Raw genomic sequence first — 14,211 nt, 5'->3', positions numbered from 1 at the left:
CAAAAACATGGACAGCAGATGGTAGGTAACAAAGAAAGAGATCAATCACCCAAGCAAAAATTGAAAAACCTTGTTCTAAAAGAGACATCTAAAAGCCACTTACCTCCAACCTCCCATTAGATGGGAATATTTTAATCGAGTGACATCAAACGCAAGTAACTTCTTTTAGGTCATCCTTGAGCAGATACCGCCTTTTCGTACTGCGATATTTGCAATAATGGACTTGCATTTATCTAATGCTATTGTGCTTTCCTAACTTGGAATAACCACAGACTTCCTTAATATCAAAAACATAATAGAAGGGGCCAGCAGCTCCCAGAGAACAACTTTCTATCACAGTAAACACTGAATAAACGCAGGGCTCTGAGATTCCATACTCAGGAATCAGGGGAAACAAATGTATCTCATGAGTACGGAAACAAGAAAACGTTCTAAGTTTGGAAAAAACTTCTCTTTTTATGAAATCTCTATTTTAATTTAAACAGAGGGGCTATTTATGCCACTAATTCTATCTGTCTGTACAGAAGTTCACAGAAACCAGACAAAGGGCTTGAGGAGAGAAGCTTTACTAACAAGGCAACAGTATATACAGCGGGGAAACCGGACACAGGTCTCACTGTTCTTTGCACGGATATAGTTTCTAAAAGGCAGGCGGCTCAGAAACAGACTAAAAGTTAGAAGAGGCCACATGAGGGAAGAAACAGAAATGAAAAATAGAGGACCTGACTCAAACACCCACTTTTTCCCTAATCCCAGACGTGGATCTCTGGAATAGCCCAGCCCCACAAAATCTGCAGGTAGACATGCACATTCCCTTGAAGTGTCAAATGTATATTTGTATAGGTTAATGGCATAAGCAAAGGATAGAAGGAAACGATGCTATCTTGTCTAAATTTCCAAAGGATATACCCAGTCATTAGGGGAGCTTCTTCAATCTCAAGGAATTTCATTTTCTCCCATAGCTCTCTTGGTATGTTCAACTCTGATTCAAAGTTTTTCTGGCTTTTGTGAATGAATACATTTGGAACTATACTATCTTAACTGATTAAAAGAGGCTATTAGAATATTCAAAGTATTCTAATGTTGAGGAGCTGACTCAATACACTACTGACTTAAAAGGGTTATTAACAAAGTATCCCAAGAAACCTCCTAGAAGCTGCCTGGCCATGAAGAGATCCTGGCACTTCTTTGAGTGTACGGATTCTTACACATAAATGGCATATACATTTGGTTTCCTTTAAAGAGAATAAGTATCGAAACAGTCCTGTATAATCTCTAGTCCTATATTAACCTATCTAACCTGAGCAGTATGTAAATGTTAGACTCTGGAAGGGTTACTTTTCTTTTTCTCTCTCATTCCTTCTCTATCCTGACACACACACACATACACATCCTCACGTACACAGATGCACAGGCATGTACCACGGCTTACTTGGTAGGTATGTGATAACGTGGTTCTACCCGATCAGATGGGATATTCAGTGAGGAGGTAATGTGGTCATGTGATAGACTTTAATTATCAAAGAAAAATTAAAGCCTGCATAAATAAAACATGGTTGAGAATAAAAATAAACATAATGGCGAAACAGTTCTGATTTCTAAAAGTGCTCTAACACTCCTCAAAAACTAAAGCCTGGAAAACTGTAGCTGGAAAATGAAATGTATGCACTGCATTGTTAATGTATCGATCTAGCCACCTAATGTATATTTTAGCCCACCAAAATGGCTAAAACTAAAGAAACCAACACCACCAAATGATGGTGAGAATGTGGTGCAACAGTAATTCTCACACATTTTTGGTGGGAGTATAGAAAAATATGATGGAAAAACATCTCGCAGTTTCTTGAGAAACTAAACATTCACCTACCTATAACCCAGAAATGTTGGTTTCTTCCCAAGAACAATGAAACCATGCCCAAAGAACGAACAAATGTATAAAAATGTTCACAGCAACGATATAACAACCAAAAGCCAGAAAGGACTTGTGTGTCTATCCAGAGGAGAATGGATAAACTGTAAGATATTCACCCAATGGAATACTATTCATGACAAATAATGAAGCCAGAGTATGGAATGTATGATTCCATTCATGTGAAAGTTCTACAACAGGCAAAAAAGTAACCTATGGTGGAAAAAATCTGAAAGGTGCTTGCCCCCAAGCAGCAGAGGCAGGGATTTACTGGAGGGGGTACTGGGGGAACTTTCTGGAATGATGGTAATATTCTGTATCAAGATGGGACTTGGGTTCGCACAGATATACACATGTCATCACTTAAGACTGGTGTATTTCCTTGTATGTAAATTTTCCTCTGGGAAAAAATGGAATACTGAATCCTAATTAATGATATGCCTGCCGTTGTACTCGGAGGAAAGTGCGTATGTTTGACACGTACTTTAAAATACATCAGTAAAGGGGCTCCCGGGTGGCTCCGTTGGTTAAATGTCTGACTTCGGCTCAGGTCATGAGCTCACCATTCCTGAGTTCAAGCCCAGCCCTGGGCTCTATGCAGATAGCTTGGAGCCTGGAGCCTGCTTTGGATTCTGTGTCTCCCTCTCTCTCTGCCCCTTCCCGCTCAAACTGTGTCTCTCTCAAAAATAAAGAAACATTAAAAAAAATTTTTTTTAAAAAGAAAGAAAATGCATCAAAAAATAAGACAGATTAATGGATAGGAAGATGAACTGATAGGTAATAAAGCAAGAATAGTAAAATGGTAACTGTAGAATCTAAGTGGTGAGTATGGGTATTCACTGTAAAATTCTTTCCATTTTTTTTTTTTTTTTGTATGGCCAAATATGCTCATGAAATAAGTTGGAAAAAAAATCGATTACAGTGCCATAATTAGCATCATTTAAAACTTTATTTTCAGGATCATTGTATAAGCCAAGACGAATGAATAAAGTCTTTTCAAAGAGTGAAAAGGATTAAAATTCTGCAAGTAAATTCAAATGCCAAATAAACACCGGTATTTCACACTTACTTCAGAGTGAGTAAAGCCCTCACGTGGTGCCATAAGGAGAGCTAGGGCATCCCATCATACGTTACGGATCCAAACAAACCTGCAGGACTATTTTACAAACAACCACATCCTTCCCTACCTCCAACTCTCCAATTGTTGGGTCCTAACAAGTTTCTCTTGTTATATAAACAGTCTTGCCAAAAACTAATGGGCTCTGAACACAAGCCAGGAGATTCCCCCAAGCCCAGCTGGGTGTTACCCCAAATCCCACCCTGCTCGACTGGACCTCCCTCAAGAGCTCAGGAGAGGTACTCGTGGGAGCTTCCTATCGCTTCTACACATCTGGACCCCACACAACACGAAGCACAGAGCTCGGCTCTTAGGAGCCGCTCAGAAAATGACCATTCGAGGTTGCTTTCCATGGTTCAAAGGCTAACAGGGACCACACAAGGGAGGTGATTTGTCTTTTCCGCATAAAAACGACCAGACCTATTAAGAGTCCCTTATTTATGCTGGTAAAATGCCACAGGATCAAAATTATGAGAAATTATAATTTAATCCTCCAAATCTTGTGATAGCACAGTCTGAGGGCAGGGGGCAGGCTGCCTACGGTCACACAGTGGCCTCTGCCAGTTACTGTATATTTACGTCTCACGGGAACGATATGAAGATTAAAGAAGATAATCCATCCAGGTACTTAGCATCATGTCTGGCAGGTGGTAAGCACCCAGTGCACGTTAGCTAATTGCCATTATTATTCTTCACGTTTCTGTGAAGGAAGCAGAGAGTGTCTGCCACTATTTCACAGATTTAACATTAAATATAAGAGATCCCATAAATATTTACCATTCAGTGAACTCAGTAAATCACAGTTATTGAAACAAACTTCACTTTCAAGTTCTCAGAGACAAAACAGGAAAACTCAGGACGACTTTAAACATGGCATTTGGGATCCCACAAGCTGTCTTAGGACTTCCTTGTGTACCAGTCCATGTCAGAGTTGTAAGGTCCTGGCGCAGGAAAGGACAGAAGAGACACTCGTCCAGAGCTATCCTCGGGACTCGCCAAGGGAAGGCGCTCCACTGTCCTCCCTCCCACGCTCACTGACCTCGACGGCAGGGAAATCTGCCTCCCCATCCCCTCTGCCCGGTGACCCCTCGTCTACATTCTGGCTACACCAGGCAGGAGCCCCCAAAAGGCATCTGTACCCTCACCCCTGGAACCTGCGGATACGTTAGGTCAAGTGGCAAAAGAGACTACAGGGGCGATTAAGGTTATGGACTTTCCCGGATTATCCGGTGGGCTCAACTAATCGCATGGGCCCCTTTCAAAGGCAGAGAGGTCAATCTGGCTGTGGTCCAAGAGATGCAGCAGCAGGAGAAATCGGAGAGAGATCTGAGGTGTGAAAAGCTGCCCAGGTGCTGTCGCTGCGGCTGAGCAACGGAAGGGGCAAGGGGACAAGGACTGCAGGCAGCCTCAAGGGGCAAGGAAAGAGGAGCCTCGCCTGGTATCCACCCGCAAGGGGCTGCATTCTGACTACCACCTGAATTCGTGTGCAAGCAAATTCCTCCCCGGAGCCTGCACAGTGGACCGTGGTGCAAAGGACGCAGAGCACAACCCCACTCGGGCACTACAGGGGCGAAGAGGGGGAGCGGGCACCTCATCCACTGAGGCAGAGCTCCCGGTGACGGCTTGGATAGAGTGGCTCACCTTAGGGACTGAGTTCAGCTCTGTCAAAATTACACTAAAAATCACATTAGAGGGGCGCCCAGGTGGCTCTGTCGGTTGAGTGTCCGACTTCGGCTCAGGTCACGATCTCGCGGTCCGTGAGTTCGAGCCCCGCGTTGGGCTCTGTGCTGATGGCTCAGAGCCTGGAGCCTGCTTCCGATTCTGTGTCTCCCTCTCTCTCTGCCCCTCCCCTGCTCACTCTCTGCCTCTCTCTCTCTCTCAAAAATAAACATTAAAAAATGTTTTAAAAATTACATTAGAAACCTTTCCTTCAGTACAAATTCAGGAAGTTTTCCATTCAAATCCTGTGCTCAAAAAAGTCAGTCTAAGCAAATGAAATGCTCGTCTGATTTGGAAATAATTAACTTTCCTCCTCAAGCTCACATTTCTCTGTCCCTGTGCAGTATAGCTTAAGACAAAACAAAACAAAACAAAAGGAAAAACCCACCTTTTATAAACTCAGTGCTTACTTCAAAGGTGTCTTCTTCTAAAAGCCAGCTTTTCCTGTTCTGCCTGCTACTCCCCCCAAATCCAAAAGATCTTGTCAGTTTTCATATCTGAGTATGTGTTTAAATGTTACATAAAATTAAGGATTCGAAATAGTGGATGAACATATCAGATCTATATTTGACCACCTTATCTCTCCACTTACGTAAATATGAGTTTTAACCTAATTGTCCTGTAACTATTATTTCAGAGCTTCATCTGACAAGAGTACCAACATTTCCAATCAATGCTGTCACTGCGTAAATATTTGATTCCCAGTAGGACATCTCTTAACCTAATTTATAACCATTAAGAGCACGGAGAGATGTCCACACGCTTATACTGTCTAAAATAAAACCTCCTGTGTCCCATTGTGGATAAATCCTTGAAACACCTAGAAATATACATCACAGCTTATAGCTGGACGTTTAGTCAGACAACTGTTACTAGCTTTCACCTTTACTCAAGAGACTCTTGCCTAATTACATAAAAAAAAAAAGTCCCTTGGTGATGTCCTTCTTAATTTATTTTTCCATTTGTCTTCCAGCTGGACTGTAAAATATCAGAGGCCGAGGATTTCTAAATAATCAAGCTTACCCAAAAATATGCTGTCCCCCCCCCCACCCTCTTCTGTCTAGTAGGTATTTTGCATACTTACATAAGTCTTCACAGGGCGCATGCTCCGTATGGAGGATTGTAAGAGCATGAAGAGTGGAGCAGGAGGTGAAGGGAAGTGAGGACGCACAGCGGTCATCCAGGGGTGATGAGCAGAATGTTCCAGTCGGAGAAGGGGATTTAAGCTGGTGAAGCAGGGGGCGCAAAGGTTGGAGCAGGTGCATGAGGAAAGGCAGCAGAGTCGTCAAGGCCAGACTTAGTAATTTAGACTTTACATGCTGGGCAACAGGAAAGGATTAAATGTTTTTCTGCAGGAGAGAAACACGAATACGATGGTGTTTGAAGAGGGACACGCGGAGAGAGCCTGGGTTGAAAGAAGAGACTACAACACGGAGAGAGAGAGAGAAGACAGGATGCTTTCAACAGGTGCCTTATGAGGGTGAGGATACACGACCGTGAAAGTGAGGAGCGAGTGAGGGAGCGTTTATGAGACACAACGGGAAGGGAAGTGTGACGCCTTCACGTGAGGCGAGGTCTTAAAATGACTGAGTGGTTCTCTCCCTTTCTCCGTTCCTTATTTACCTTTAGACCAAGGCCCTGAACTCGACAAGAGCCAAGCTCCTCTCTGTTCTTGAGTTCAGTTCCCTGGGAGAAGCCTCCAATGGGGACCCTTCAGCCTCTGTACCAGAGGCCCCATCAGCTGCTCCCCTGGGACCTGTCCAGCTGTCATATAGCTCCCCTCTCTAGGCTACACTGGACTGAACGTTGCTCCCAGTGAGCTAGAAACTGCAGAGCAAGCAGTTTTGCTCCTCCTGTGCTGCCCAACAGGTGCAATGCCCAGGTGTTCCACACCGTCGGGCCCATTCGCCGACGAGAGGCACAGGTATCAGAGGCGGGACGCCCAGCCCGAGACAACACGCAACACGCGGGAGGCCATTCCAGGGGGAGTGGTCCCCTATCCTTTCATTATACAAAGGCACTGGTGGCGCCCTTCGATCACAGCGGCCTTTTACCCCATTTAGTAACCAAGAGACAGGTTTCAACAAAAATTAGAGCCAAGTTTAGAAGCAAGCAAGACTTCTAAAACTAGCTTTTGGCAGGGGGCTTGGGGGGGCGGTTCTGTATTCTCCCTGCAGATATGAATAAAACCCACTCTAGAAGGAACGCAGAGGATTTCATGCACTTTGCTTACAAATAAAAGTCACAGCCTACGGAGTGCATCTGGGAAAAAAAGTTGTTTGGTGATAGTGGGGCAGGGGAGGTCCGTGAGGTACTCCCCAAGGATCCTCACCATGGCTCCAGTTTGGCAGACTTTTGTTAAGAAAATGAAAAAACTCCACGCGCTCCTCCAAATGTTACGTTCACTAGCTGCGGTCCCCCCAAATGGCCCATTACCACGGTGCCCTTATGCTGGCTGTATGGGTGCCAGGCTCTCTTCACAGTTCTTGGGGGTCGGTATCTGTATCAGTTTCCTATTGTTGCCATTAACAAAGTACCACCACTCAGGGGCTCAAAACAACATAATTTTACTGCTTACAGTTCTGCAGGACAGAAGCCCCAAGTCAGTATCAACTGGGCTACGGTGAAGATGTCAGTGAGACAGCATTCCTTCTGGAGGCTCTGGGGGAGAATCCATTTCCTTGTCTTTTCCAGCTTCCAAAGGCTGCCTGCATTCCTTGGCACACGGCCCTTCCTTCATCCTCACAGCCAGCAGTGAAGCATCTCCACTGTCTCTCTGTTCCCCTGGTCACATCTCCTCTCCCTCTGATCTCCCCACCTCGCTCCGGTTAAGAATCCTTGGATTACATTGGCCTATCTGGATAATCCAGGTTAATCTTCCCATCTGAAGACCCTTGACTTAATTAGCTCTGCAAACTCCCTCTTTCAGCGGTTACAGGTTATACATTCAAAGGTCCAGGGATCCGGACATCGACATCTCTAGGGCCATTATTCTACCTTCCACAGGATGTGAGTGGGGAGAAAGCACCGTGACCGCAGATCACCTTAGTTTTCTCGGCCTGAGTTTCCTCATCTCCAGAACCAGGAGGATAAACTTGACCTCAAGGTTCCTTCTGTACTACACAATTGCGTCTATCTTGATCTAAAGACATCTCTATAAACGTGCCACATAAAAGCACCCGTAAGACTACTGACTGTATAGACTACAAGGTAGACAAACGGTCTAAGGAGACGCCCAGATTTTAAGCCTACTTAACAGAGAACTTAGGCTGTGCTGGGCTGGGGGAGGCTGAAAGATGAGGAGTTGGAGGCAGACTCAGTGTCCTGAAGGGGGGACGTCCAGTAGCTTGTCGGATAAGAAGAAAAAGAGCCAAGACATTATGTCAAAGCCAGAGGGAGAAAAATGGAGTCATCCACATAAAAGGATTTAATTACTAGAATCCATGTGGATTAAATTCTGTAAGGGGTAAGTGAAAGAAAAAAAGAGAGCAAATGTTTGCAGACGGACTGGAAAATGGCGAAGTCATTCCAAAGAGCTCGATCAGCGGAAGGTGGAACCACCTGAAACATGCTGCCTGAACTGTTTTGTGTTTAGGGAGCTTATTATGAAGCCTTTCTAGAGTGGTTAATTGCCTCACGTTTTGCCTATTTACAAGCTGCATTTTACAAAAACAATGGTTTACTTAAAGTAGGACACACGTCGGGGTCACACTGTACAATTGTTTAAAAAATTATTTCAGGAGCACCTGGGTGGCTCAGTCGGTTAAGCATCTGACTCTTGGTGTTGGCTCAGGTCATGATCTCACAGTTTGTGAGTTTGAGCCCCACACTGGGCTCTGTGCTAACAGTGCAGAGCCTGCTTGGAATTCTCTCTCTCTCTCTCTCTCTCTCTCTCTCTCTCTCTCTCTCTCTCTCCCTCTCTGTCCCTGCCCTCCTCTCTGTCACTCTCTCTCAAAATAAATAAACTCAAAAAATTGTTTTAAAAAGAAGAAAAAAACACTATTATTTCATACAATTAACTGGTCTATTTAGAGTGCTGAAGCTTAATTAAAAAAAATACATTTAGGGGCACCTGGCTGGCTCAGTTGGAGGATCATATGACTCTTGATCTTGGGGTTGCAGATTCAAGCCCACACTGGGTGTAGAGATTACTAAGAAAACTAAACTTAAAAAAATACACTCAAAATACATTTCAGTTCCATGTTTGGTGGAACTGAGCATTTAGCCAGTACTGAGGTCTTTAAAAATCCTTAAGTTATATTCAGTAAAATCAAATGAAAATGACTTGTTTCCAATTACTTCTTTGTAACTTGATCAAACTATAAGAGTATCATTGAAATATGTGATGATTTCCATTAGGCATGTTTCACACAAAGTACGGGAGGTGGGTGCCATCACAGGACAAATTTTTCCATCTAGATTTCTGAAAATTTTGTATACAATGTTTCCTTCAGTAATATACACGTCTGTGGTCTGACTTATTTGCGTGTGCCTTTTTCGTGTGGAGTATTTACTAAAATAACTAAATTAGTATTCCCCAACAAGAATACAAATGTACGGTCTGACTTACAGAGATATTAGAAATGCCTTTAGAACAAAGAACTGACTGAAGCTTAGAAAGTACTTTCATTTGCAACCTACTACTTGAGAAATCTACCTAATTTCCCCCCTTTTTTGGTCGGAATGTTAAGCATGAAAGCCGTATGTTACAAAGTGTTACAGGGAAAGTACAAATAGGACACAAATATAAACCCATAAAGTCATCTCAAAGCCTCTGCCAGAAATTACCTAGATGCTGCTGTTGTTTTTCCAACAGAGTTCCCACACCTGGTGTACAACAAAGTCCAGTGGCCTCTGCAAATCCAAGCTCTACACTTTCCCAGGACGTGAGCCCAGGAGTTTTATTTAGATGTTATGTTCTCATTATACCATCAGCATAAGTCATGCCTGTTGGACGATCCTCCTGATATTTTCCATCGCTCCGTGGGTTTTCAACTGATCACGGTGTTCTAATAACCGAAATTTGAATTTGGCAAAGAACAGGCCTCTCGGAGAGAAGAAAGACAGCCAACCATTCACCTCCAATGTTATGACAGATTGTAGCTTTTCTGAGATGAACATAAAGTTAGCACATCATTGCAAAATACATCACTATTAGATAATGAGCAGCAAAATAAAGATCATACAATATAAGTCCGAGCATGAAGTCCTTAACCTAGCTCTGACCTTTCTTTTGGCACGTAAAAACAGTGCTGGGCTTCAAAAATATCTCTATGGAGTACATCTGCACAGCTTGCTGCGCTCCAAGGAGAGCCCCCTCTATTAAGCCAGCCTCAATACACAGCTGTCTAAGAGGTTAAGAAAGTAGAAATTAGTCAGTACTATTGAATAACAGTTTCTGTAAAATTCCCAGAAAAAAAAAATAGACACTATAAACACTTTAGAGAAACTTCGATGAGAACAATGAAAACACGCAATCATATTCTAGAGCTAGTTCAAATTCATGATTCGCAAAGCAAAACTTCACGCTGACAACCGCTGTCTATGAAAGCCCTTTGCTGGGTCAAAGTAGCTGCAGTAGAAAGAATCTGGAGCCAAATCTTAAATTTTATCTTGAGTACGATTTATTCAATTATCTTGAATACAATTTATTTGAATATCTTGAGCAAAGCAATGCCAAGGAATTTTGTAGATGTTAATTGCCTTAGATGAAGCAACACTCATTTAATACAGAAGGTGTCACTTAGTCCCAGGAATGTAACTGTAACACCACTGTAAACCATACACATTTGTGTGTTCCAGTTCTCTGAGGAGTTTTTCCTAAGTCATTTCTCAACCCTGTTGGTGCAGAAGGTATGTGTGCAATGCACGTTCAAAGTATGATTCAAGTAACCATTTGTATAATAAAAGCAAAACTCTTACAAATTAGGTTTCCGAGAAGGTAAACACTGAAGATTTCCTCTAAAACTTCACCACAGTGTGCTATAGTGTATGCTATTAACTGTCTTCAATCCTTTGCTCATTCAGCGCTACCTGAGCACCAACTAAATTCAAAACAATCTACAACCTGTGGTGGGACTGCACAATGAAATCAGATGTAGCATTTTTCTTCACTGTGCATGAGATCCAGGAGATAGAGAAGAGCTGAATTTGAAAACTATGTTACAGGGGCGCCTGAGTGGCTCAGTCCGTTGGCAGTCCAACTTCGGCTCAGGTTGTGATCTTGGGGTTCGTGAATTTGATCTCACTGTTCGTCAGTTTGAGCCCTGCGTCAGGCTCTGTGCTGACAGCTCAGAGCCTGGAGCCTGCTTCAGATTCTGTGTGTCCCTCTTTCTCTGCCTACCCCCTCATTCGTCCTCTCTCTTCCTCAACAATAAACGTTAAAAAAAATAATAACTATGTTACAAGCCGAGTGACAAGACTGGGTTCAAAGAAATCAGTGGGGGTAAGGTTACTTTCCAATGTCAAAGGAGCAACCATCCACTCTCGTAAAAAACGGTCCTAGCTCAAAACCTAGGTGATAATGAGGCCCTGACTTCTGGTAGAGCTCCTGGGCTCAACACTTTAAAAAGCCATTCTACTTAATGGCACTAATTGTGGTGCAGGGGGGCAGGGGGATGGGGGGCATTCCAAGGCACTTAATCCTCCATTCAAACCATCCCATAGACTAAGACACTTCAAACCATGGTATCAATATCCTCATTGGTTGATCATTCTTCACCCACTTCATAGAATATTCCATTTCTGGGAGTTTGGTTACCCAATCTCTGTCTAGTGTGGTCCTCACCCAATTGCAGCAGTAGGTTTTGTTCATGACTTTTTTTTTTTTTTCAACCGAGGCCCTGTCTTCCCCTGTTTTATAAGCACATGAACTTAATATTTCCATATATTCCTATTTCAAATGCAAAAACACTCAACCCATTCTTTGGAATTAATGGCCTCGTTGAAACACAAATATCATATTCATTAAAATAGCTGATTCAAAGAAGCAGTAGAATATTAATGAAAGAGACTACAATTCTACACCGATGATCTAATGTTCTAAACATTCATTTCCTACTGAAGAGACATATGGGTCTTTTTGTACCTTGTCAATGTCCCCCTTTCCACAATATACATTACTAAATTTACACACAGTTCATAACGGTTCTATTATATCATAGCTACAGAAAAAAGCAAAGCAGGAAAGAGATGCCAGCAAATGATAACAGCAAGAGCCCAATGCGAAAACCTTTGGTACAACATGAAGGTAACTAAACCCAGACCACTACGGTAGAACCTTCCTTGCCTGTCATAACATCACGGGCGGAAGCCCACCCACGGCTCTCTGCTCCCAGGCAATCCAAGCTCTGAGTATTTGTTACAAGGAAGGAGGTTATTAGCATGAGGAAGAGGGAGGAAGGCACGGTCTGTGCTAGAGGACGGTGTGCGCGGGGATGAGGCGCTCCTCGTTCACTGCATCCACTGGGCAGACCTTACAGGACACGCACCTTTCTGCCAGGAGAGGACAGGGGCATGGAGTCGGTGGGCGGAGGGTGGGGGTGGGGTGGGGGTCTACACCGCTGCAGGGAAACCCTCTCTGCAGCCCAGAGAGGCCCGGGGGCGGGGGGAGGCCGGGCACTGGATCCGGTGTGGGTGCTGATGCTCATTTGCGGCGGCCTCACTCACCCTTGTGAAAAGGCAGGCAGCAGAGAAGCACTCAATTTTGTCCCCTCACACGCGTGCAAAGGAAGCTTCGGGATCCCCTCCAAATAAAGTCTTATTTTAAAAACAAAAGACAGGCTTGTGGCCATTCTCAGAGGCGGCCACATTACTCCCAGGTCTGGAAAGCAGATTTGCAGAGGCCAAAGATGAGACAAAAGGCACGAGCTGGCGACATACAGACCTAGAAATGATTTTTTTTTTTTTTCTTTAATGATTAAGGCCTCCCAGTTCTGTCTCCCCTTTTGGGGATGATTCTTGGGCCGCTGAGCAAATCCCTTAAGGCCTGGAAAAGACGTCGGACGGGGAGGGGAAGGAGACCCCCAAACTTTCCCAAACTGTGGCAGGCTGGTGGCGGCCAGCGGCCGCGGACCTCGGGTCCCAGGGCGCCGGGGGCACCCGAGAGGCAGCGGCCAACCCCCCCCACCCCCAACACGCCACAACAAAAGGGCCGAGGTCAGCCTTCGGGTTCCGGCTTCCAGGACCCGAGCCCCGAGAGGGCAGAGGGGGGCCGGGAGCGGGGGAGAGCGGGCGGCGGCGACCCCGGGGCGGCCGCTCTGGCCGGGGCGAAGGGGAGGATGGAGCCTCGTGTCCGCGCCACGGCATAAAGGGAAGGACCCTCGGAGGCATGCAGACGAGCCCCCCGAAGCAGCAACAGCTGGTGCCGCCCGCACCGCCTCCGGCCTCGGCCGCGGACCCCGCAAGGAGCCTCTGCCGGGGGCGCCTCGGCGGCCCCGGGCGGCGCCGCCCCCTCGGGAGCGGGGGGGGGGGGGGGGGTGGTGCGCCGCAGGCCCGGCGGCCGAAGCTGCGGCCGGGGCTCCGGCGGCCGCCGACACAATGCGGCCCGAGAGCCTCCCCGCCCGCCGCCGCCGCTGCGGCAGGCCCGCGGCCGACACAAAAGCCCACCGGCCGCCGGCCCTCGCGCCTCCCGGGGCCCCGCCGCCGCGCACCGACCTTGGGCTCCGGCGCCGGGCTCCCGCAGCGTCTTGGTCCCCGCCTTCCAGACGTTGCAGCCCAGCAGGCAGAAGAGGAGCGCCGCGGACCTGCTCATCTCCGCGCCGCGGGGCCCCGGGCGGCTCCGGCTCGCCGACCACCGGGACGGAGCGGCGCGTCAGGGGCGGCCGGGCGCCGCGCCTCCCTCCATGTCGCCTGGCTCCGCGCGCGCCGGGCCCGCCGCCCGATTGGCCGCGCCCCCGCCCGGCGCGGCGCCGGGCTCCGCAGCCCACGGCCGCTCCCTCCTCCGCGCGCCCCGGTGGGTTTACCCGAAGAGCCGCGGCGGCGGCTCCGCCAACTCTTTAACCCCTTCGTGCCCTGCCCCGCGCCCCGCCCGCGGGGCGGCGCCCGGGCCCCGCCGTGGTGCCACCTGGCGGCCGCGGCGCCGCGCGGGGAGGGGGCCGCGCGCCCACGAGCCCCGCTCCCGCCTGCGCAGCGACGCCCCCCTGCCTCCGCCCGCGCGCCCTCGAGCCTCCCCGAGGGCCGCGAGCGAAACCTTTGGCCCCGGGACAGCCCCAGCACCCCACGTTCCCCGCTGCTTTGAAGAAGAAGAAGAAGAAAAAAAAAAACACCTGTTTTTCGAAGCTGAGGCCTTCGCACCTGTTAACCGACGGTCCGAGGGTGGCATCTGGGTCTCGGGGCGTGGCCTCCCTCAGTTTCCTCGGTATAACGCCACCTGCAGCTACTCAGGTCCCGGTCCACGTATGTTCCCCAAGGTGGACTTGACGCCCAGTGTTAAAAGTCAGCGGAGACAGAATCTCGACGCCTGTAT

At 47.0% G+C, this 14,211-nt stretch overlaps 1 protein-coding gene across 2 annotated transcripts in view; it reads right to left on the bottom strand.

Moving 5' to 3' along the window:
* Positions 1-13,714, bottom strand: part of FAM171A1 (family with sequence similarity 171 member A1) — a 136,532-nt gene extending 122,818 nt beyond the window's left edge. Inside the window, exon 1 of one of the 2 annotated variants that reach the window (XM_086714860.1) lies at positions 13,401-13,714. In XM_086714860.1, coding sequence (XP_086570986.1) covers positions 13,401-13,497 — 97 coding nt within the window. In that variant the 5' untranslated portion in view covers positions 13,498-13,714. The remainder of the gene's footprint in view (positions 1-13,400) is intronic. The other variant, XM_086714859.1, reaches the window with a different exon arrangement.
* Between the last annotated feature and the right edge of the window lie 497 nt (positions 13,715-14,211).

This window comes from Puma concolor, chromosome B4 (genome assembly GCF_028749965.1).
Source record: "Puma concolor isolate L17-30 chromosome B4, mPumCon1.1.hap2, whole genome shotgun sequence".
NCBI classification, from domain to species: domain Eukaryota; kingdom Metazoa; phylum Chordata; class Mammalia; order Carnivora; family Felidae; genus Puma; species Puma concolor.
Note: the sequence above shows the minus strand (reverse complement) of the source record. Positions and strands in the feature narration are given on the sequence as shown.